At 41.5% G+C, this 26,378-nt stretch overlaps 1 protein-coding gene across 3 annotated transcripts in view; it reads right to left on the reverse strand.

Annotated features, from left to right (window-relative positions):
- fam131ba (family with sequence similarity 131 member Ba) overlaps nucleotides 1-26,378 on the reverse strand; it is a 98,038-nt gene that overhangs the window by 15,116 nt on the left and 56,544 nt on the right. For 2 of the 3 annotated variants that reach the window (XM_077008072.1, XM_077008074.1), the window contains exons 4-6: nucleotides 23,503-23,605; nucleotides 22,028-22,246; nucleotides 21,741-21,881 (exon numbers count right to left, since the gene is read on the reverse strand). In XM_077008072.1, coding sequence (XP_076864187.1) covers nucleotides 21,741-21,881; nucleotides 22,028-22,246; nucleotides 23,503-23,605 — 463 coding nt within the window. The remainder of the gene's footprint in view (nucleotides 1-21,740; nucleotides 21,882-22,027; nucleotides 22,247-23,502; nucleotides 23,606-26,378) is intronic. The other variant, XM_077008073.1, reaches the window with a different exon arrangement.

A 26,378-nucleotide genomic window follows, 5' to 3' on the forward strand; every position in this document is an offset into this window, starting at 1 on the left:
TTCATTAAGCTGGGACGTGTTACTACTACTGGTCAGGGTTACCTACAAACACAAACATGACATACTGTAACGTTGCATACGACGCAGGAGCAGAGGAGGACACAAATGCAGAGTAGAGTAAACTACTCTTAAACAACTCACGTGACAGTATCACTTTACAAACAGCAAACATCCAGACAGCACAAGGACAGCAAGGTATAACGAACAGAGTATACATAGATTAGACAACTGACCAAAGACAAGTATCACGAAGGATGACAAAACACCTAGAACATACCGAACGACAAAACAATGTAATGAACCACGAAGACAGGCAACGAACAAGGAACCTAAATACCATTACTAACGAGGACTAGACAAGATACAGCTGACAAGAGTTATTAACAAAACAAACCACGACGAACTAATGAAACGTACATGATTGACACGGAAGGTGGAACCAACTGTGACACACACATACATTACTGCAGTAACAGACAATACATATGTACCATGTTTTACATTTAGTGCACTTGTTTGACCAGAATAATTATTATGTCCATTTGTTGCATACATCTCCTGTCCTCAGGTATTTCAGGAACTGTAACCCCCCTCCCCTCCTTTAGTAGGCCGAGGGCCCTTCGGCCACTATAAGAGAAGGAGCTGGCTGGGCCGCCGGTCCCCCTGATAATCCCACAGGAACAGGTGAGTACAACATTTTATATCAACTAAATGTCTGTAGTCTTTTGGTAATGTGCCGGAGCTATTGGCATCGTCACAAGGCCCTACACTTTTCTCAATATAAATAAATGATATCACTCTCTTGGTTCTCAGTTCTTCTGTTCATCTGTATGCTGATCATACAGTTCTTTATGCTACTGGTCCCTCTCCAGAGGTTGTAATAAACTTGCTCCAAGATAACTTTCTTAGAATTCAGCAAGCTTTCTCCACGCTAAACCTACAGATAATAACAAACAAAACTTAGATCATGTGGTTTGGTAAGAAGGGTCTTGTACCTCAGACAAGTCTATTTTTACTTGGGATGGTACCACAATAAGTTAGAGTATAAATACCTAGGAATCTGGTTAGATAGTGCTTTATCATTCTCGATCCATATAAATAAATTATAATCTAAGACTAAGTTGAAAACTGGTTTCCTATATAGAATGAGAACTTCCTTAAATCGCACAACCAAGCTAATTTTAGTTCAAATGACAATCTTCCCTATGTTGGACTACGGCGATATAATATACAAATCTGCCAGTAAAGTCAATCTGCGCAAACTGGACACACTGTATCACTCTGCCATCCGTTTAGTCACAAACGTGTCCTTTAAAACTCACCATTGCTCTTTTTACTCTTCAGTAAATTGGCCATCACTGTACACCCGTAGCACTATTCATTGGTACATATTGATTTACAAAACCCTTCTTGGCCTATCCCCACCATATCTGCGTAAACTGTTGCAGTCTCAGTTCTCTGGTTATAAGTCAAGTCAAGTCAAATTTATTTATATAGCGCTTTTTACAACACTCGTTCTGCCCAGCTTATCATGTTTACATTTTACGGCATTTAGCAGACGCTGTTATCCAGAGCGACTTACAAAAGTGCTTTTGTCTGATCACAGAATTCATCCAAATTCATCCAGAATTCATCCTAGGTAATAGTACGGATAGGCCAGATACCATTGAGTCAGACTACTACTAAACTACAGGAGTCAATATCATTACCTAGTGTTTTGCAAGTTAAACGTTTGCCAAGAAGCACAAAAAATCATAGACAGACATACAATTTAAAAACAGCAGCAAGTGCAGAGTTAGTGCTCTGTTAAGAACTCAACAAACAGGTGAGTCTTCAGTCTACACTTGAAGATTGCAATAGACTCTGCAGTCCGAACAGCTAATGGAAGATCATTCCACCATCTTGGAGCCAGGATGGAGAATAGTCTGGAGCTTTGTCTTCCGTGAGACTTTAAGCATGGAGTTTCGAGTCGAGCCAAATTTGAGGTTCTGAGTGCTCGCTGTACGGATCGGCTTCTGATCATGGACATCATGTAGGATAGGGCTAGTCCATTTTTGGCTTTGTAAGCAAGCATCAAGGTTTTGTACCTGATTTGTGCCGCTATTGGAAGCCAGTGAAGAGAGCATAGCAGAGGAGTCACATGTGAGAACTTGGGAAGATTGAAGACCAGTCATGCTGCAGCATTCTGAATTAGTTGTAGAGGTCTGATGACCCATAGAGGAAGGCCTACAAGTAGAGAATTGCAGTAGTCCAGCTTTGAGATGACTAGAGATTGCACAAGCACTTGAGTAGCTTCCTGTGAAAGGAAGGGTCGTATTCTTCGTTTGTTGAAAGAGGAGAAATCTGCAGGATCTGGTCAGTTTTGAAACATGTGTTGAGAAGGACAACAGGTTGTCCATGTGCCGTCTAACACCACAACTGCGTGCAGGAATGAGATCACGCTGAACCAAACAAACAAAACGAACGCAGAAAACTCAACGCGTGGAAAAACAAAAGCTCAACCGTAAGGTGACAGGAGAAAGAAACAAAACAACAAATGTAACTAAAATAGCGCGGATAAAAGCAACGCGAAAACAAAACTGAAAATGCCAGGGAAGGAAGCTGGCCAGCAGGCAGAAAACGCCGCAACAAAACAAAACCCTTCGCAAAAATAAAGACAAAAAAATGACAGGAAGAGAAACAGGCTTGTGAAAACTTGAGGTAGGTCAGGGAGCGACACAGTAGAGATATCTCGAAGGAGAGCAGGAGACAAAACAGAGAGAGAGAGAGAGAGAGCGGTGATGAGACACCTTGTACTTGAGAGTAGTAACCACAGAGAATGAGGATACCGGCTGAGAACGCATAGGAAAACCACAACGAATCAGCAATGATCCGTTTCCCAAAGCTTCCTTAAGAAGCCTTCAGACAGCTGAAACAGCGGATCATTGCTGATTACATCCCGCAAGTCTAGGACTGACTCGGCTGACATGCCCCAGCTGATGGTAGAGGGAGTTGCAGCCGAGCCAGCCCTGACAGTCCAGTGTTATACCCAGGCTTCGAGCAGATTCTGATGGTGTTAACAAGGTGTTCTCAAAGGAAACTGTGAGGTCGTTGTGTGGGTTTGGGGTTCCTGGAATGTACAGAAGCTCAGTTTTGCTAGGGTTCAGCTTCAAGTGGTGAGCAGTCATCCATGAAGCAATATCTGCCAAGCATGCCGAGATACGCCTAGAAACCTGGTTGTCAGAATGAGGGAAGGAAAGAATTAGCTGGGTGTCATCAGCACAGCAATGATAAGAGAAATCATGAGGCAAAATAATGTCACCAAGGACTGAGCCTTGGGGGACTCCAGGGGAAAGTTTACATGGATTGGATGTGGATCCTCTCCATGTTACCTGATAAGAACGGTCTTCAAGATATGACTGGAATCATTTCCAAGCAGAGCCAGTAACACAGAGGCTAGAAAGAACATAGAGGAGGATGTTGTGGTTGATCGTGTCAAAGGCTGCAGAAAGATCTAGAAGAATTAAAATTGATGATAGCGTGTTAGCCTTGGTAGCATGGAGCTTCTTGGTCACTGCTTTGAGGGCAGTTTCTGTTGAGTGTGCCCATTTGAAGCCAGACTCATTAGGATCATGGAGTTGGTTCTGGGTGAGGAAGAGAGATAATTGGTCATAGACTGCTCGCTCCAGAGTTTTTGATAGAAAAGAAAGAAGTGATACCAGTCTGTAGTTGTTCATGTCAGAGGTGTCAAGTGTTGCCTTTTTCAAGATTGGTACCACCCCTGCCATCTTGAACATGGTAGGTAAATGACCCAAAACTAAGGAGTTGTTGATGTTGATCATGTTGAAAACTCTCAAAGCTAATACCGTGTTTGGACAGTCATCATTTCAGACTGCAGCACCCATGGACTGGAACTCACTTTAAAAAACACTAAAACTGGACAATTTTATTCCAATGCGTGCTTTCAGGAAGGCTGTCACAGAGCATTATACAGATGTTATACAGATGCTCCTTGATTTATGCATAGCTTTCTTTCTCCTTTGTTTTGTGCTATGTCCTGTCCTTGTCGTTTGTATGTCAAAGGGCTCTTTGTCTTTTGTCAGGCTGTTATTGTAAATAAGAAAATTGTTTTTAATTACTTGCTTGGTGAAAAAAAAGGTTTAATAACACAGTATATTGCTTTTCACCCAACCAATCATTGCATCAGAAATTTACTGGTCACAGTCAAAAATGGTGCAATCACTGCTGAATAAATGATTGATTTTAACCATCCACATTCACTCAATTTTTTCTGCTGGTTCCTGGTATTTTTACAGCTTATTTCACCTTCTTTGGATGTTAACATTGTAACATTGGGATAGCCACATTTATTAACACTGCTATTTTTGTGTCTTATCTATTAAGTAGGCAAAACAAGAGGAGTCCTTAGTACGCTGTAACAGCCAGAACTGTTGCACTGGCTCTTTAAGGAGCAGCTGAGTGAGCCTGTGTTGGTGCGCAGCGCGCAGAGAGATGCTACTCCAGTGCTACTGCTTGGCCTTGCTCGTCCATGTTGTCGCTTTTCTTTGTGAGTAATGCAAGAGAGCTTATAAACCAAATAGTTTCAAACTGCCTAAAAGACTACCATGTTTGTTTCTGCCTTCCATAGCTCAGCTACAAAGCTCTATTCTATCCGGGTTGGAGTGGAGACTTGATATTCACTCCAAAATGCGTTACAACTGGCGCCCGAAAATTGTTTCTTGAACATGGTCTAATTGGTGAGTACGAACCGTTGGAAATTGAGCGATGTGCTAGAACCCAACTTATGCTACTTCTGGATGGTGCACCTATGTGAAAAGCGAATGTGTCACACCTGGCTCCGCCCCCCTCCCTGTCTGTGTAGCCTGGCTCCTCCTCCTCTAGTCTTTTCGGTTTCTGTTTACTTCTGCCTCTGTTTTTGTCATTGGTTTCAGCTGTCGCTTGTTTGTGTTCGTTTGGGTGTGTATATATTCTTTGTTTTCCAGGTCTTCAGTGTGGGTCAATGTTGATGTCGAAAGTATTTGCTTCTGTTCATGTTGAAAGCTAGGTTGTTCTTGTTCTACAGTTTGGTTATCTTTCTCTAGGTTAGTTGTCTGTAAGGTTGTTTCTAGTTTGTCATGTTCCCTTGGTTGTGTTCAGTTTACCTGGTGTTGTATATGGTTAGTTTTGGTTGAGTCACATTTCCTTATTGTATTCTAGCTGTGTGTTGTCCTGAGAGTTTGTGTTTAGTTTAGTAACCTGTGTGTTCAGTGTTTCCTAGTTCGGAGTGTATTGTATGTATTATGGTCTTCGTCTGTTTGTTCTGGTTATGTTTCGTGTTTGATTCGGGTGTCTTTGTATTGCCTTGTGTCGTATGTTTTGGTTCCTTGTGTATGTTCATCATTCTTATGTGCTTTATATAAATCAAGTTGTTTTGAGTTTAGTATGTGTCGTGTTCTGGTTTAATTAATCTATAGTTGTGTTGTGTTTGTTCTAGTGTTTAGAATGCCACGTAAAGGTAAAGTGGTACATGCAAACGTTACACGGTTAGCCAGTATGGCTACTTCAAATAGCTTTGAGTCCAGCTCTCCAGGGCCAGTGCGTCCGCTCCCTGACCACGTAACCACCCCAGCGATACAGAATGGATCTTTCCCCATGCTATTTTTCACTGCTGGGGTTTCGGACTGTTTAACGTGAGTTTTTTTTTTCTAATAACGAAACAGAATATTAGCTACTGGACATTTATTTCACATCATAATTTTCCTGTGGACTGTTTAACCCCTTTAGACAAACATTTTATTTAGTTGATATTTACTCCTCTCTAATAAGGAAACCCAGGGAGAAAAATATTTTTTTTCCAACTCGTTTTATTATACTTATATAATATATATATTATATAATATATATATATATATACATATATATTATATGTCCATTGCAATGGACGTCAGATCTAAACGGGTGTAAAATATAATAAAAACTTAAGAAACAAAATGGTTATATTCTAATATAATAAACAACAAATGAACACATATTACCTATACATCTAGAACAGGCTTTCTGCATGTGTCTGCTTGCTTGCATAGTCTGTGCAAGTCTGAATCTGAAGATTAACTCCATATATGATGGTATATCATTGAAACTTCAGTTCTTCCATTCAATAAAATGAAACTTCATAGTGTATAGCCTTACTTTTAAATTAGTAGGCTATCCATGAACCATGACTAGATAAAGAAAACATTTAGAAAAGACATTGGCTGGTGGATATCCTGTATTACTTCCGATGAGCAGCTTTGAAGCAGTTTCAGTATGGCACAAAGCACAGGTGGATCATACATTTGTCACAAAAGACATGTGTACTGTACAGGCATGTGGTCAGTCATATCAAACTGCACTTCAGGTAAAGGTCTTGCGTCCTGATCTTGGGGTCTGTGATAGACACGAAGTGGCTCAGGAGATATGCTGGGTCTTCCACATTTTGGTGCCACTGGATTATGTGATCTCACCAGATACTGGGCCACATTTATCTTGATATGGAGATACCCATAACAACCTCATCAGTATTTTGCCCTTTCTGTAGTGAAGGTCCTGTAGATTTTTGCTGTTCCAGCAGCATAAATTTTCCTCTCAGCTAGAAGTTCCAGAATATTGTACGTGGTGAAGTAGTTATCAAAGTACAGCTTATGGTTGGGCTTGGTGATATGTTGGCTGAGATGGTACACCACTGCAGCTCCAAGTCCTAGCAGCTTGACATGTTCTGGTATTGCCATTGTAGTACCTTGATGTAGCAGGAAGTCAAAGGCCATGCCACTTTTGCCACACAGGAAGTATATTTTCACCCCTAAAGGGTGTGGCCTTCCTTTGATGTATTGCTTGACAGACAGATATCCATGAAATGGCACCATTTGTTCATCAATGCAAAGGGACATTGCATTGCATTGGGACATTGTGTTTCTAAAAATTTTTTAGAAAAAGTTTCTCGAGACAAGACACAGGTGAGACTACGAACACGCTCACAGACAACCCACACCCACGGAAGTACATATATGGACACAACGACACGCAGACAACGTAACGGCCCGCCCACAGGGAAGGGTCCGGAGCTGTCACCGTAACAGAACCCTCCACCAGGGGCTCGCTACTCCCGGAGCGTCCCGCGTAGCTGGAAAGCCCCGAACCTACACCGACGGGCAGGTCCGGAGCCGCCGGGATCACGAGCCTCCGAGAGCCATCTCCCCCGATGGTGGGAACCGCCACGAACAGCTCTAGTACACCCTCCCTGGGAAGACAGGGGAATATACATTCAACACGCGGCACGCTGACAACCACACACATTGGCACATTAAAACACAAATGGCACAATAGGGCAAAAGGGGTTAGGAAAAAACATAGGAACACACACACACACGGGTACAGGCAGCCACGAGAGTGCACTCCCCGCTTGGAAGCACGCAGCCAGCGGCGCAAACCCTCCCAGGGTCGCAGGAAAGACCGGAGGCGGAATCCCTCCTGTCCTCGGGATCGGTCCCCCCTCCTGCTTAGCTTGCGGCGCTCCTGCAGCTCCTTTGGGCGCCACCGGAGGACTTGCCTTTCGCCGCGTGCTGGGATCCGTCCGAGGCGGCGCTCCTGCCACTCCTCTGGACTTCACCGGAGGGCTAGCCCTTGGCCGTTTGCCGGGTGCCGTACGAAGTGGCGCTTCCACCGGCGCTGGCCGAGCCGGTGCCTTCTTGCACTCCTCGGGGTGGCTTTGTCTCGCCCTCCGATGTCTCCATCTCCTCCCCCTCGGAAGCCTCCCAACTGAGAGACATTGGCTCTTCCGAGGGTGGAGAGGGCGAACAACTCATCTCGCTCCCGACCGAAGGAGTACGCAGAACTTCTTCTCCATCAGGGCGCCCCTTCTCCGACCTGACGGTCTCCTCCAAGCCGACAGAGGGGCTATCGTCCTCCTCACCTCCGCTGTTGAGCGCGGAGGAAAGAGAACCAACGGATGGAGGGGGGCTGATCTCTTCCTCCCCCTCGCCGTAATATACGGTAGGTGCCGTATAAACTGATGGAGGGGGACTGATCTCCTCTGCGTCGGTCACCTCGGGAGCCCCCGACACGGGGGAACAGCTGCTGGCCTCACCCTCGCTCTCTTCCTCTGAGCTCACGGAGGAAGGAGGGCTCCCTTCCTCTCCGGACTCCTCGCTCCCAAATTCAAACTCAGGAGGAGTAAGAGCGAAGGCGCCTGCACCCACAATGATGGGCTCATCTGACTCCACCTCAGGGTATGCCAGGGAGATCGACTCCCTCAACAAGGTGCGGTAGCCCTCTCTCCACGCAGCCTCGTCGAACACGTCACGAGGGCACGCGCCGGGGCAGAAGCAGGGGAAGACGTGTGTCGGCGCTTGGCCTTCTTCTTCCCTTTTTTGTATCCTGGCATTCTGTCGGTTCGTCTTTCTGTGATGATGGATGGAGACAGGCACGACGACGGTTTTAGTGCAGACACGGTGATTTATTCTGTGTTGACAACGTGAAGTCCGGCGCAATAGCGCAAGCACACAAACACTACGAACTGAGACTACGAACACTCACTCAAGCACGAACTTTAGACAAAGACGAGCACAAGACACTGCGCGAACGCACATTAAATAGGTGATTAACACAGACCCTCGTGATCTCGAGACAAGGCACAGGCAGTGTTGCGAATAACGCCGTTAAAAATAACGGCGTTAGGTAACGGCGTCATTTTGTTAGTAACGGGATAATATAATTAATTACTTTTCCTGTCGTTACAACGCCGTTGACGTTACTGGTCATTAAAAGCGGTGCGTTACTATATATTGATATACTAACAGTAATGCGAGCGGACCGCTGCCCAGACTAGTGAGAAGTAACAGATCTCGATAGATCACGGTTCTCGGTGTAACACCTGTTTAAAGTGATTGTCTAAGGCAGCGTTATGGTAGCCAATCAGAGCCAGTGTTTTTACACACGTGCCGAAGCACACGACACAAACGGAGAAGAGACAGAAATGGCGAGTCAGGAGCAAGCCGAAGAAAAATTAGCATTTTCAAGGTGGCGATATAAACATTATTTAAGAAAATACTTGAAGTTCCTGAATGTCTACCAGACTGGGTATTTGAATTATTTAATTAAGAATAGAGGTTGTATTGTTAAGTTTACTTCTGTTGTGAAAAAACAGTTGTCTCAGATTGAGAGAATTAAATTTTATTTAATAGATGTAAATGCACTTTATATAGTGTAACTGTTTACTATTTTTATTTTTATTTTACAAAGATTTGGGATATTAAAGGATTTTATCCTGCACTGGTCTGTGGATGTGCAATAAATATCAAAATTTAAACACCTTTCTGATCTACTCATTTCAACTGACTGTAAAAACTGCTTTTTCAAAAAAATCCTTATCCATTGGCATATAACTTTTTTTTAACTGTAACGCAAATAGTTACTTTCTCTGGTAACGAGTTACTTTTATTATAGAGTAATTCAGTTACTAACTCAGTTACTTTTTTGAACAAGTAGTGAGTAACTATAACTAATTACTTTTTTAAAGTAACGTTCCCAACACTGGGCACAGGTGAGACTACGAACACGCTCACAGACAACCCACACCCACGGAAGTACATATATGGACACAACGACACGAAATAAGTTGTATTAAATTATTTAATAAAATATATAATAAAGAACAATAAGTGTATCTCTGATGCAAACACTAAATACAAACTAACTCATTGATACAAACTCAGTCACACCCTTTCTGTAGGAACTTGTTAGCATGCCAACATGCTCCTGGCTAAGGCTGGCTCTCTTTTTAGAAACTATATTTCCTGCTGCAGAGAACAGACTTTAAGACGGTGTTGAAGTACCAGGAATGCATAAATAGGACTTGGCTAGCATAGCCAATATAGGATATCTGTCTATGTTAGTTTTCCACCACTGCAGTGCATTTTCTTCCTTGGCAATGTTTCTTTCTCCGAAGTATGTGAAGACTTAATTTCTCACTTGGTTGTAAGCCGCTCTGGATAAGAGTCTTAATGTAAATCCTTAAATGTAAATCCTCCCCTTCGCTTGCTCTGTCGTCGTCTTCACCATCAGAACCAAGGAGAGAATCCAATAGGGTAGCAGGAGGTCCTGATTCAGCACCTGGAGCATTAGTGGAGGTACTACTGCAACTGCTATGCTGTATATCCATCTCCCTTTTCTCTGCAAGTGCCATTGTTTGCACTTTAGTTTGGACATGTAGGACTTCTTCAGGTGAAAGAAACGTAAGTCTCCTAAACCTTGGGTCAAGGGCTGTTGCAAGAATCACTGTGTTAGGAGTTGTATCTGAGAAAGAATTCTCCTCTCTCCATCGCTCCTGTAGATGCTGTGTAGCTGTCAGTTGGAAAGCTTGGAGTGGGGCTGACTCGAAGGCAGCACTCTGGGTGGAGTTCAACAGCTCCTTCACAAGTGGAGGTATGGCAGATATTGTTGGGTTTTTCTGTCCACTCATGAACACAGTGGCGCATTCAAGGCTTGAGAGCTGCTGAAAGCTCTCCCAGTTCTGGTTTCAAATCCAGGTACCTTTTGCCTCACGGTGTGACAGAGCTGTCTGACAGTGTTGCTGTTACAGGACACCTTTGCTCAAGCAGTCTGCTTATCATATAGAATGTACTTTTCCATGTAGCGCTAACGTCTTGAACAAGGCTGTGCTCAGGTGTGGCCATTTGTTGAACTAGACATCTTGCAGCGCCAATAGCTTTTTTTTAAAGAGCATTTTGCCTTTCTCTGTGTCTTTTAGTGGCGTACATGTTGCATGTAGAAGTTTGTACATGCTATGTTAGTGCTCCTTCGTACTGTACACCTAAGCTCTGATTTAGTGGCGGGTGAGTGTAAACTAGCGGTATGTGATACACTGCCTATTGAAGATGTGGATTTGAATTTAAGCAATGACATTGCAGGAGTTCAGGTGTTTCCTTGCCTTGAAGTAACTTTGTCGGTTATAGAGTTAAGTGTTGGTAGGAAGCAACTCATTAAAGAACAGCGTTCAGACTCTTCTCTTTCTCATTGTTTGGATAAAGCAGACCAACCAGTAGCTGATGACTTTATTGGGAGTGGTTCTGCATCTTATAAATTAATCAAGGTTTACTGTTTCGTCACTGGACTGACATTAAGAATGCAGGTCTGCGTAGTATGGCTCAGATTGCTGTGCCTGCTTCATACAGACATGTTCTGTGTTTGGCACATGACAGTCCATGGTCTGGTCATTTAGGCATAACAAAAACGTATGATTTGCATTTTGAGGTGTTTCTTTGGGCCTGGCCTAAAAAGAGATGTTACTTTCTGTCATTCCTGTTGTCTGTGAGTGTACTGGTAAACCAAATCAGGTTGTTGCACCAGCTCCTCTCTGTCCAGTGCCCATTATGGGTGTACCTTTTGAACGAGTAGTCACTGTGTTGGTCCCCTGCTTAAATCAAAGGTTGGAAATCAGTATTTATTAACAACTATGTGTTCAACTACACGGTTCCCAGAAGCAGTTCCTTTGAGGAATATTATGGCTCCTGTTATAGTGCAGGTTTAATGAAGTTTTTCTCACGGTTTGGGTTACCTAAAAAAATACAGAGTGACCAGGGTACAAAATTTACCTCAAAGCTGTTTGAACAGGTATGTTGAGTATGTTGGATGTGAAGCATGTTGTTTCTTCTCCATATCATCCTGAGTCCCAGGGTGCTCTGGAGAGGTTTCACCAATCATTGAAGGATTTTGTTTTATGTCTCAAAAAGATTGGGATGAAAGGCTCACATTTATGTTGTTTGCTTTTCGAGATGCAGTTCAAGAGTCGCTTGGTTTTTAGTCTTGCAGATTTAGTGTTTGGTCATTCATATTGAGGTTCTCTTAAATTGTTCCAGGAGTCTTTACTGTCAGAACCCCCTCATGATCAGAAAAGGATCCACATTAGAATATGTGACAAATGTTCGATTGATACTGACTGTTTCAAGCTTGGAAAATGGCAAAAGAAGCTCTGCAGGCCACTCAAACCCAGATGAAGTGTACATTTGACAAGACAGATGGCAAGACGTTGCCACAGTCACAAGTTCTGGCTGAAGCTGCTTCCTGCTGAAGCTGCTTGCTGCTGACGCTGCTGCAGAGTATTTTTTTCTGATTTTGCGACTGTTTTTCCAAATTATAATTATAAATTATAAACTATTTTCATACTGTTCTTAACTGTTTGCCTTCCTAGACCATTTTCACAGGTAGTTCTTACACAGTCAAGACGAGCAGTTGACTATTCTGGCCACAGACCAACTATCTGTTCCTACAAGTCTGCTAGCATAAGTCCTTAAAATTGGTTAAAAGCGGTAAGTTTTTTAATTTATCTATGGCTAGTGTTGGATTGTTTGCCTGTTCGGAGTGTGGCATGTTTAGCTTAGATCCTTTCACCACTGACAGTATTTGTGAGAGGTGCCAGTTAGTTACTTCTCTCATAGCAAAAGTGGAAAGTTTAGAGCGCCGCATCCATTCATTATTAAGGGATAGAGAGCAAGAGTCAGTAATAGCTGTGGACGCGCCAGGGAGAACTAGCGCCTCCGCGACTCCAGTGATAGAGCCCTCACAGCGGGCGCATGGGTGAAGTGTCGGCAGCGTAGTCGGAGAGCCAGGGCTGCAGCTACCACTCCCCGGTTCACGTGTCCAACAGGTTTGCTCCGCTCAGTGAAACACCCGCTGAGGAGCCTGTCTCATGGACTCAGTGATTCTATCATTCGGCACATGAAAGTAGCTATTCCTTTAGGGGCTCCAGCAGGTACAGTCAGTTGTTTACCGGGAGCCAGAGCACCAGACATTAGTGGCAACCTTAGACTGTTACCCAATAGGAGATATTTGAGGATAGTTATACATGTAGGGGCCAATGATATACGTCTGCAGCAGTCAGAAGTGACTAAATCTAATATTAAAGAGGTAGTTAAACTGGCCCAGACGATGTCCGATGCGATAATCTGCTCTGGTCCCATTCCAATGCGGTGCAGCGATGAGCAATACAGCAGGCTCACAGTGTTAAACCGCTGGATATCCAAGTGGTGCTCCAAAAATCAAGTGGGCTTTATTGCTATATAATATAGTAAATATTAAAATATAAAACCTTTTAAAGGCAATCCAACTGGTCTGTCATCTGGTTTGGTCGATACTAACTAAATTTTGCATTAGAAGAAACACTTGACGTTTTTCATCCACTCCCACAATCAGAATTGGAGAAAATAATTTCATCATTATATTGTACTACTTGCACACTAGATTCGGTTCCCTCAATATTACTAAAAGAGGTATTACCAGTTCTGACTGAACTTCTTCTAACAGTTGTTAACTCGTCCATTACAATAGGTCACATGCCCAAATCCTGTAAATTAGCTGTTATTAAACCTCTGATCTAATTATAGACCCATTTCAAACATAATTTATATCCAAGATCATAGAAAAAGCTGTAGCCCAGCAATTATGCTTATATCTGCATAGGAATCACATATTTGAATTTAGGCCCCACAACAGTACTGAAACAGCCCTAGTTAAGGTAACAAATTATCTCCTTCTTGCATCAGATCAAAATGATCTATCTCTGCGATTGCTTCTGAAGTGCAGCTTTCGACAAAATGGATCACAGGATCTTGCTAGAACGGTTAGGAGCTGGTTTGGAATCTCAGGCACAGCGCTTTCATGATTTTATTTCTACTTAACTAATCGCTATCAGTTTGTAGAGCTCAATAATATTCCGTCCAAACGCACAAAAGTGAAATATGGGGTCGCGCAAGGCTCCATCTTTGGACCACTAATATTTACATTATATATGCTACCACTGGGCATAGTTATAAACAAACATGGTGTCAACTATGTTTGCTATGCAGATGACACTCAACTTTACACATCAGCCAAACCTGATTGAAGCCTGCCAATTGAAGCCTACGCAGCCAATTGAAGCCTGCGTAACAGATGTTAAATGCTGGATGTCTCTAAACATCCTCCAACTTAATGGTGACAAAACGGAAGTTCTCCTTCTGGGCCCAAAGGCCGCAAGACAGAAAATACCAGATCTAATGCTAAATCTCGCAGACTTCCCCATTACACCTGGCACAGTAGCCAAAAATCTAGGCATCATGCTCGACTCTGACCTATCATTTGATAAATACATAGATAATACTACTAGGATATCTTTTCTACATATCTGTAATATTGCCAAGTTAATAAATGGATTATCACTGCATGATCCAGAAAAATTGGTACACACCTTTGTTAGCTCCAGACTAGACGACTGTAACTCATTACTGTCAGGATGCTCTAAATAAATTTCAAACAGTTCAAAATGTCGCAGCCAGAGTTCTGACTAGAACTAGGAAATTCAATCATATCAGACCAGTCCTATCAGCCCTGCATTGGCTTCCAATTGAATTTTGTATTGATTTTAACATTCTTCTACTGACTTATAAAGCACTACACGGGCTTGCTCCTAATTACCTCCCGGAACTTATTTCCTATTATGAACCCCCACGTCCACTAAGATCACAGGTTGCTGGCCTCTTATTAGTTCCAACAATTAATAAGGTAACAGCAGGGGGAAGAGCTTTTTCTTATAAGGACCCCTAGTTTTTAATAACCTTCTAGAACGTGTCCAAGACTCTGACACAGTCTCAATCTTTAAGTCTAGGTTGAAAACTTACTTATTTAGTTTAGCGTTTGATAACTAATATGCCCCCTTAGATAAATGTACAGATCCAGAGGTTCACGGGCGAAGGGTTTTATGGTAAACTGGGGCGCTTGTGCTGTCATCCTGTCACTGCACGTGGTCACTCAAGTTTGTTGACAGTGCAGTGGATGGATGTCAATGTCTCAGAATGCTCCCAAGTCTGTGTTACCTTCTGGTTCTGCCTTTTTAGCTAGGGTGTAAAAAGTTAATTTAAAGCTGGAGTTGCTGCCACACTCCAGAAATGTTTCAATTTTACCTGTTCCGCATATGATCCCATACAGAGCTAATTTTCCGTTTTACTTTTCCATATGGCTGCCCGCCTACCCAAGAAAAACTATGACGAGGAGAGAAGAGCCTTTCCCGTGATCCATCCTGGGCCGGCCACCTCCTGCCTAACCAGATAAGATGAAGGATCAACCCATTGCCCTGACTAACCAGTGTGGATGGAGGATAAACCCCAAATCCTCCTCTGCTGTGACTACAATTGCCAACCATCTGTAGGTTTGGAGGATGATGTAAATTTTACAGAGTTGGATGATTTGTTATTGGGTGCTATCCTATACCCAAGCATTGTCTGCACTAACTTTAACACTGTTATATTTGAATGAAGAACAAAGAAAATATATTTTAGATTTCATCCATGACTTCAGCATCATCTTGAGGTAATTTGTGATAAACCTGTAAAACAACACCCATACAGAGTTAATGCAGTCAAGAGAGCTGCAATGAAGGCTGAAGTAGAGTACCTTGTGAAGCATGGTTTTGCCAAGCTAAGCACTAGTCCTTGGAGTCCCTATAGTTTCTGTATAATAGTCCCTAAGCCTGATGGAAGTTCACGTATATGTGTACAGATTATAGGAATGTTAATGCTCTTACTGTTGCTGATTCTTATCCATTGCCCAGAATAGATGACTGTATTGACAAGGTGGGTTCCGCTGCTTATGTGACCAAGTTAGACAATTTAAAAGGCTATAGGCAGGTTCCTTTCACAGAGGAAGCTTCAGACATTTTGGTTTTTGTGACGCCTGATATTGGAGAAGTCACTGAAGAAGTCACTGGAGAAGTCACGTTCTGGAGAAGACATTTGACAGGAAGAATTTGAGCAGCTGAAAGGGGCTTCTTTGGCTCTTACCCTGCCAAAATGTGTGTTTGCACAAGCTACAGTAGGGAACTTGGTTGGCAATGGAAAGGTTTGTCCTTTGAATGCAAAAGTTCAAGCTATTCGAGATTATCCATGTCACGTATGGCTACGCCCCCCTCCCTTTGCTGTCACTCCAGTGTCTCTGTTCCCCGTGGCCCTGTTGTTTGCCCATTAGCCCCGCCTTGCTTGTCTGTAGCCCCGGTTTCTGTCTGTCTGCCATGCCCGTGTCATCATCGTCCTCACCTATGTCTTGTTAGTTCTGTGTTCATATAGTCCCTGTAAATCCCCAGTCTGGTCATCAGTGGTTTTGTGCTGTTCGTGAGTTCGCTCTTTTGTGCCTTCCGTTATCCGTTTCTCTGCCTGTTCTGTGTTTCTCCATTTTGTTTAGTTGCCTTGTCTTAGTATGCCTGTGTACCTTACATGTTCTGGCTGTCCTTCCCGGTTTGACCCACGCCTGTCCTTTCGACCATGGTTTTGGTATTCCCTTGAATAAATCTCGCTCTCCTCAGCATTTGTATCCGTCCCCTCGCTCCGCAGCGGGAGCTGCGTTACATAACCACCGATCGTACAAGGACACAGCGAGGGAGCGGACTCCGATGAGTTTAGTCGCTGTAACGAGATGTTGGCTGCTTCCATGCAGCTTGACTCTCGTGTGTTACAGCGCAAACGAGCCGGAGACAGGAATACCCCATGCGCTGTGGGATGCCACTCCCCGAAGGCTCGGGGGGGAGTACTAGCCACTCAACCAAAGAGTGGCCGGCTGATACCCGTGACGACGTCAGTATGGCGGACACGCCCCCTGAGGACGTCAGCATGGCGGACACGCCCCCCGAGGACGTCAGCCCGGTGGTCCCGCCCCCCGCCTGTTGACGGGGGGGTGTAATGGACAAAAAAATAAGTATTATATCGTGATCAATCGATCGCCAGTAGTTGGCAAATTAGTGTGTGTGAAGTGTGTGAAGACAGTCAAATGCGTGTTTTCCACTACGCCGGTTTGAAAAGTATAAGTGGCTCGCTAGGCTTGTAAACAAATCGCGCACCACGAAGATGTAGCAGTGTGTCACCCTCAGAGCTGATGAGGTAACCGGGCCACGGCACCGTTAGTGCAGGTGAGAGAGCGGACCGGCTGGGGAGCCGCATGAAACCAGGCAAAGAGCCGCAGGTTGGCCACGCCTGGTCTATACGGATCATAATAGGGGTGGGAATCTCCAAGCACTCTACGATTTGATTCGATTATGATTCAGAGGTCTGCGATTCGATTATAAAACGATTATTGATGCATCTTGGTAGTAGCAATCCATGATGAATTAACTTCAATTTTATTTCCATTTTATTTTATATTTAAACGAAAGCAATATGGAAAGTACAAGGCCACACTCCAGAGAACTGAACAAAGAAATACAAGCTGAAAAAGTGCACCTGTAGCAGCATGTTTGCAGTAAATTAACAGATTTCAGCAAATGCCAACTCTTAACCAACATTATGTGCAAACAACAAACAAATATGTGGTACCAAAACCACAGCTTCCACACAAGAGTAGAATTGTGTGGTAGCAGCTGACTTAAAACAATAATGTGATAAAAAAGCGAATTATTTCGAGTACATGTATAAATATTTAACTTAATTAAGTTTAACGTGCTGGGAAATATAGAAATTGACCTTGAAAGTGACGTACAAGTGCTTGAATTCCACCTTATAAAGGTGTATGAACCCAGCAAACATGACTTTGTTCATTGCGCTGAGGTGCGGCGCACGCAAAGTTACAAAACTCGAGAGGTGCACGACCTCGCGAATCAACAGCGAGCGAGACTCTCGCGCACGGGTGAAGTCACCGCGATTACGTCATTTTCGCCGTGCGAACCCTCGCAAGTATAAAACCAGGCTTCAGTAAGTTAGTGTCGGCTGGATTTGCCGCTCTTCTTGCGTCTTTGTCAGAGGTGTCAAAAGTATTCACATTCATTACTCAAGTAGAAGTATAGATACTAGGGTTTAAAAGTACTTCTGTAGAAGAGGAAGTATCAACTCAAGCTCTTTACTCAAGTAAAAGTGTTAAAGTACTGCTTTCAAAACTACTTAAAGTATAAAAGTAAAAGTAATGTAAGGAAAAAAAGCCATTAAGGACAAAAGCTTAGGTCGCACCACTGGGGTCTATAATGCACTAGCCCACAGAGGTGTTTTTTACATCTACACCTGATCTACAATTTGATAGCACAGATTATGCGACTATTTAAAATTGACATATGAACGCGACACGCAAAAAGTTATGTCCATTCAATAACTGCCTTTCACCGTTTCGTATTGTAGCAGCGAAACACCACGATGGAAGCCAGTTACTACTATAAACCCTTTAACTCGCACTTCAGACATCCACAGCGCGTTGCCTCAGTATCAACAGTTCATACAAGTGGCATCAAGGAAGTATGAAACACTTAGTAATGACGCTTGTTTGTTAAACAATATTCTTTAGTTATCTGATAGTATGTCTAAGCGGGAAACACTAATGTGCGCGATATTGTTGGAATCTTCGTGGCGAATTTAAAAAGGTAGCGCGAGCTAACCAGTTAACGGACGCTCAACGGTTTTACGAGCTATAGCGGATGACGTCGCTCTTCCACCGAGTACTCCTGTTCACCGTTTACAAAAGTAAGTAGCTTTACTAACTGGCTAACATTTGCTGTCAGTGGCTAACTTTACCGAAGAACCAGTTTAGGAGCAGTTCTTTTATGTTATATTAAAATGTTAATGTTGAAAAATGGGCACATATGCCCATTGAAAATGAATGTACTTGAGTACAAGGGTTGGTAGGTCATCCTGGACACCAACCTCCTCGCTTGTGCTTAGATGGGACACTTCACTCAAATTCTATTGAGTCTGCCACGGACATCTTTATACTAAGCTACATACGACTGCTACGTCCTCGCTGGAGTGTGACGTGACGTGTGCAGGTGTGATGGATCACATACAAACCAATAGGGTGTCGGAATATTATATGTTTATACTTCTCATCCAACCACAATCAAATTCACTCTATCTGGATGGCGCGATTAGGATAGGGCTTTTTTTAAATGATGACACGCCGGAATGAAAACAAGTCGAAATGAAATAGCAGTAACGAGGCAATTTTTTAAATGTAAGGAGTAGAAAGTACAGATAATGGTGTGAAAATGTAAGGAGTAGAAGTAAAAAGTCAGCTGAAAAATAATTACTCCAGTAAAGTATAAATAACCAAAATTTCTACTTAAGTAAGGTAACGAAGTATTTGTACTTCGTTACTTGACACCTCTGGTCTTTGTTATGTGCGCAGCTTACGTCTAGACAATCGATTGTTGTCATTTATGAATCGATTCTGAATCGTCCACGTTGTGCATCGAGATGCACCTAACAATGGAAAATTTCCCGCACCCCTAGATCATAACCCCCTTGTTTTTCTGTCGAGGATGTATAACAAGAACCACCGTTTGATGTGCTGGGCTCTTTTGATTCAGGACTACAACCTCATTATACAGCACAAGTAGGGCATGGAGAGTGTTGTTGGAGACGCCCTACTGAGGGCTGTGGATTAATTGTCTGTTGTGCACAATTTACTGTTGGCAGTTATGTACTGTATTTTTGGGTGGGGGTGTTACATGCGTCAGGGTAGTGTGGCACCCAGGACATGAATGTCGAGAAAATACATTCCCCTGTAATTTTTCATTTTATTGAGACTGACGTTTTGTTCACTTTCCTGTTTTAATGTTCAGATGTGGCACCGAAAGGTAGTAAATATTCCACCTGCCAAATTGGAGTGCAGTACACATGCTACGCCAGCAGATGGCAACCATAGCGCTAAGAGGTTAAGTGAGTGAGCTCAGACGTATAGTCAATAGATGAAGAGCGCTAACGGTGTAATGTGCTGTGTTGTATTAAACAGGTGGGTGAAGTGCACAAAACACATACGTTGGTATCAATAGACGTATATCTATTTGCAGGACTGTGTTGTTATGAGTGCAAGCTGTTTTGTACGTAGTTTGAAGTGAAGGGAACATGTTAAGTCATATTTGCTAAAATGCTAACCACCGCCAGTTAGCTAAAGCGCTAACCGCCGTCAGTTACTGATGCTGTTACCGTGTAGTAGTAAGCACGCTTTCAACCCCCTTCGGGCATTTCTTTGTTAATGTTTAGACCTGTTTCCTTATATTTTAATGGTGCTAAAGTTGATGACTGTAATAGACAAAAGGAGACGTATAGTCAATAGATGAAGAGCGCTAACGGTGTACTGTGCTGTGTTGTATTAAACAGAATAAAGCAGTCTTGAGCACGCCATTCATCAGCCCCGTGTGATGTGTGTAACAGTAGCCATGCTGTTTCCCGTTTTGCCAACATAATTTAACCCTTCTTCTGATTGGCTGTCCTCTTCGTTTTGTGGCCGCCAATGGCTGTGTGGCCTAGCCCACAAAGGAGGTGTGGCTGTGTTCCTTTAAGTGGACAGTTTAGATGGGCCCATGTAACATATTACATCCACGTAGGATACCACCAGTTTAGGGGCACGTGCCACCTTTGTATTTTTGGTTAGGGAAGTAGTTTGTGTTAGGCAGGTTAGTTCAGTTTTCTTTATTTCTTTCCTTTGGCAAGGTCTGCAGTCCACTTATAGGAAGTGAAGTGGACTTATACTTGTCCTTGTGTTTCACTTTAGTAAACAGAGTCTGGCTGAATCCCTATATAATCTGTCTTCTGGTTCCCACTCAATTCACTCACACTCCACTGTGTCATTCTTTGTTCAGCTACCTCTATCCCTAGACAGGGGCGGGTTGTAACAATACTGTACAATTATCATATTTTAGCCATGAAATGCTTATAGACATTTTATAACTTTGCAGAATATCAGCACTGTATAACAATTAGCCCCTCCTTGGCTCTGCCTCCTCTGTGTTTTTCTTTGTACGTACGTTAGTTTTTTGGTTTTCCACGCCTTTGGACTAATTTGTTTGATCTGTTATTACTTTCACCTATGTTGCATTTATTTCCTTGTTGCCTTTCTATTTAGTCTCTCGCTCTTCCTACAGTTTGTCTGTCGTTGCGTCTTGGCCATGTTTGTGTGTTTTTGCGCTCATAAGAGTTACTTGTCAATCTGCCTGACCTAACCTGATCCTTTTGATGCTTTCTCCTAGTCATATGATCCATCCAGGGATCTGAAGCAGCAAAGCATCCATATATCATATTCCATCCATCGTACTTCATGGTTGGGATGAGAATTGAATGTTTGGTTGTAGGTTACATTGTAGGGTTTTGCAGACTCCAAATATGATGCTGCAACATATGGTGATATTTAAAGCTTCTCACAGTAAGTTTATATCTATGAGAAAAGTTAGGCAGTTCTACATTAAAAATGGTCCCAAGGCCTCTTTTACAGTCATCACTGGGGGTAACTTTAGTTAACTCTGAACTGGCAGGAACAGAAAGACATTGTACACTAGCTAAAAAGATAATAGTTTCTAAAAAGAAAAAGACTAATTAGTAACAAACAAGTCCAGTGTTTATATGGAGATTGTGTGTATGCTTCCATTGTAATTTTCATTGTGCAGAAATAGCCCTTTAAAAAGGGAAAAGACATGCGCAGTGTTCCAGAACACTACTCAATGTGCCGGCCTGCCTGTACAGAAAGAGTCTTATGCCATACATTCAGTGCTTTGGGAAATGGATGACATAACTGGTTCTCATTTGCTGTACCAAACTGATTTATCTAGTCAGAAACTATCACTGTGACATATGTAACTTTGAGATAAAGGCAAATATCTCTAGATAACCAAGAAATACTGCTTTTTTATCAAACCATTCATTGTTTACATCAAATTTGATGAGGGTTGAAAGAAGTGAAAATAACGCTGGTCATGTTTGTTAAGCCAGGATAGACAGATTTGCGTGACTTACCTCTGCTGGTGATGCTCTCTTGGTTGACTTCACTGAGATGGGCTACGCTACCTTGGTTGGAGTCAGCACAGAGACTCTCTCCATCCATAAAGTTCCATGCCAGGAGTGTAGCCTCAGAGATGGCAAACTGCTGCATCACTCCTAATAAAAAATGAGGAAGAAAGAAAAGTGAACTGTTGTCATCTGCTTAAAAAAAAACATTTATTATTTCTGGTATCCACTTTGGTATACTTTGTCACAGAACTAGAACAAAATTTATTAATATTTTACAGAAACATCTGCTTTACCAGCAGCCATTCGTGCCTCCTTCTCTCCGTCACTTAGATCACTGTAAGCGTCGTTTTCCAGTCTTCTTTCCCTCTCACGGTGAAGGTTGAAGTGACCTGCTCCCCCGACTGGCCCAGCTGATGGTTTTCCCCAACTCTGCCACTCAATCATATGGGCCACACGGCCTTGAGCCATTGCAGTAGGTTTTGTTACCTTGTCTTTCATAGACCTGGTCACACCTACAAGAAATAATCAGGCGAAAGAGTTGGTGAAAGTTTGCTGCATTTTTAATACGGTGTGCACATGTTGAGCTCCCATCATAGCATAGTAAAGCTTAATGGTAGAATATACTGGTAGTGTGGAAAATTCAGGACTCAGTGAGTCTCTGCATGCAGGTTCAGAATGGAGGGTAGTGTAGTAATGATAGCACAGCAATGCATTATAGGTAATGTATTTTTTTATTTGAGAGTCAAAAATTTTGTATGCTTGGGATTTTTGAGATGTTCCTGTTATATTCTTGTGCAAGATGTTAGGAGCAGTATTAGTGAATCTAATGAGCAGGGATATGAAGCACTGAATGTTATGTTCTTGGCACAGCTTTTTGACATGATCAATGTCCTGAGAAGCTGTGAGGGACATGATTTCAGACACAAATTTCAAAAGTAATCACTTAAATGCGTCACTAGTATGTAAATATATGGTTCTAGCAAGAGATACAATGTGCATCGAAAAGAACAGAATACATCACCATGGCGATGTAAATGCTCTTGAATTTTGGCCTGTTTCTTCAATGAACCGTTATTTTATGCATCGTGTGGCTTTCATACATTGACGTATGAACAGACAAGAATTATGGTATAGGGTGTATTCCTTTCTACTGTCACTGGACTAAAGGAAACAGAAGAAGCTAATAAAGCAGATTAGGAAACTACAAAAGAGGTATAAGCATACCTACAGGTGTTCCAAGCAACTATAGAGTACTATGAGTACTCTCTCTCTCTCTCTCTCTCTCTCTCTCTATATATATATATATATATATATATATATATATATATATATATATATATATATATATATATATATGTGTGTGTGTGTGTGTGTGTGTGTGCGCGTGCGTGCGGGGAACATATATACAGCACAACACAATGTTCACCACTGAGCCACTGAACACAAAACTACAAACACTGCAGGACTCGCACTGGACAAAAGCACTACAGTAGCACTGTTCACCACATAACCATTGAAAACCTGAGGACTACAATTCCCAGCAGCAAGACTGTAGTGATGGGTTGTGCACCTGTCAGCCAATGTTTGTGCTTTTGTTGGATCCGATTGCGTGTTCATCAATGACAGCAAATGGCCATTGACGGGCACTTATTAATGGCAAGAGGAAGTGAAATTCGGGGTGGGGGGGTGGACATGTTGGTTCCATTCTCCATTTCCTCCTTTGGAGCCAACATGGGGTCAGTTACCAGCTACCGGGACAGACACACACCTGACACACCTGACAGAGAGGACTTAGCCAGAGCTCCAATCCCATAGGCATTGGAGTTCCGCTTCAGACGAGGCAAGATGGAGGTGGTGTCCTCCATAGAGAGCTGACAGAGGAAAATGTTGAAGGAGAGAATATGACAACATGGACAACAGATAAGAAAGAAAGAAATAGCACTTTTTTGTATATGCCTTTATCACTAACATAGTCATGCTTAAAAGACAACATGAACATTTGAGCATATAATTTTTACATTTTTATTTAGTTCAAAAGCACAAGAGTGTTACAGTGGTCAACTTATAATAATAATAATCTTGTATAGCACCTTTCATACATACATGCAACTCAACATTACAGAATAAATTGAACAAAACATTAAAAGGACGCAAAGATTAAAAAAACGTTAAAAGAAAGCAAATATGAAAAGGAAAATATAAAATAACAATGAAATGATGAAATATTAAAATAGACAAAATAATGTAATAAAGTAAATAACTAAATGTCAAACTATTAAAAAGATTAGAACAGACATAAAATGTAACTAAGTAAAATAACGTAATAGAATAATGTGATAGTCATAAAATAATTAACCATATATCACCATGAAAAGCACAACTATAAATAAACACTGAATGTTCTGCCTCTCTGATCTTAGTGTGTAAGCAGAGGTGACCAACCTTACATGAACTACATTGTATTATCCCTAAATCCAAATTATAGTGCTTCCCAAAAGCCTATAATACAGCATCACAGATAACACAGTATGGCCAAACAGCAGTTGACACACCTTAAAAGCCAGAGAAAAACTGATAGTAGCAAAAAGTATGCGGAGTCAATGAGGAGCCTTATCTCAATATTTTCTTAAATACTTCAAATAATGACACTTAACAGCTTTGGATCTTCAACTTGCCGACATTCACCCATTTAATGACACCTCTTGTATTTTCTATGTACATAGGTGAGTTGTCATCCCTTGGATGATTTATTGGATGTCACATACGTTGATGATTTTTCAGTGTCAAAGCTCTATTTGTTGAGATATGGTTACATTTCTAAAACATGAGTTATTTCACAAGTTGAGAGTTCTTGTCCAGCTTCCTTCAAAATCAGTACTCTAAAACATGGATTCTTTTCTTTTTGTCTTAATTTATTGAGAAACGTGGGGAATTTAATACGGGTGTTTACCCTATATCATATTTTGGCCAATTATTAATGAAAGATATAGGTAATTAACTTTCTGTAAGATGTCCGACGTTATTATTTTGTTTGGTAAAAATATGCTCTTATAGTATAGTATAGTATACCACTATACCTAGTGAACAATACTGTGGAGGTCTTCAGTACTTCCATGTACATGCTCTATATTGTTTATTTTGTCAGACAACACTCTGTTGAATCAGAAAAAGCAGAGCATGACAGATTTTATTCCCAAAATCAAAACTGTTTTTCTGTATTAGATGTTCTCAAATAGAACCAAAATTATGGAAATATAAACCTGGAGGTGAATCAATATGTTGGCCCAACTGCCTACTTCAGTTTGAGCCCTGAATGAGCATTTTGCTACATGTACACCTTGAGATAACTAGTGTTAAAGTGTACTAGTACAAATTGTTTCAAAATGGCCACTGCACAAAGGGTAAGCTTACCCAAATCTAAAATTTGACATATTTAAAGCAAAAGTCATTCTGTTTACCAGATGATGTTAAGTTAAAATGAAATATTAATCTCTCATGTAACAATGTTAATTTTAATGTTAATAGTTTTACCATTTATAAAAGTTATTACAGTTTAAATGTCACCTCTGTTCCAATTAAGCTCACAAGAATATTTTACATTTAAAATTATTGTTAATGTAAATAATTTCAATTATTTTTCATTTTAAATTGAATTTAGACATGGGAAAGTCTGTAAAAATAAGATTATTTTACTTTCATTTGCACTGAAAACTGACGATGATCATTTTTAGACCATTTAATGAACTATTCACATAGGCAGTCTATGTAAGTAAGCTTAAAGGGCGCACCCTGAGCTGCGGACAGCAATACTTTCGCAATTAAAATATAATGGACTTTATTTTAACATCAGTATTTTGTCACATAAATGTTCTTTACAGTGTACTATATAATCATATACTGTTTGTAGTGAAGCTAGAAATACTGATTTGTTTATACTTGAGCTTTTCTCCAATGTGCTCACGCTGATGCACTCCAGTTTTTATGTTGCTGTACCCTTAAGCTCATGTAAAAATGATACAAAATCTTATTTAAATCCTGTAATCTACAAATATTATTTCTCATTCATTTGGAAATAGATGATGTGCTAAATAGTAAAACAAGAAATTGTCATGTGTGATTTAATATATTGGTTAAATCTTGCAATCTCAATAAAAAGCAATCTCATATGACTAGCATGCTAATTACGAATTGCGGCATTGGCTAAAACGTCTTTTGAATTAACTGTAACTTTCTCTTGCATCCAAGTTCCAACTTGTGCTAGGTTGTGTTAAAATTATTAATCTCTTACATTTGTAAAAATTGGAGATACTTATCCAAAATAAAAGTTGCTATATATTAAAATGTTCTAAATCAGATAAAAAGTTTTCATGTGGCTTTCAAAATGGCCACCGGGAAGAGGGAACATTGACAGGTTGTTTTCAGAATATGCAGCAATATGATTGGCTTTAAAATGCTACATGTATTGATTAATTATCAAGCAGGATAATAACTTGTTTCTGTATTAGCATAATTTGAGTTCAAAGTTGCAAGTGTGCTTAATGGGTAAGTGAGCTTAATTACCCTAGCTTCTAAGAGGCTAGCTAAGCTAACCATGCCAAGAGGCTAAATGACGCTTAGGAAAATACCACAGTACTTAAATGTTTT

Source organism: Brachyhypopomus gauderio, chromosome 6 (genome assembly GCF_052324685.1).
Source record: "Brachyhypopomus gauderio isolate BG-103 chromosome 6, BGAUD_0.2, whole genome shotgun sequence".
Lineage (NCBI taxonomy): Eukaryota > Metazoa > Chordata > Actinopteri > Gymnotiformes > Hypopomidae > Brachyhypopomus > Brachyhypopomus gauderio.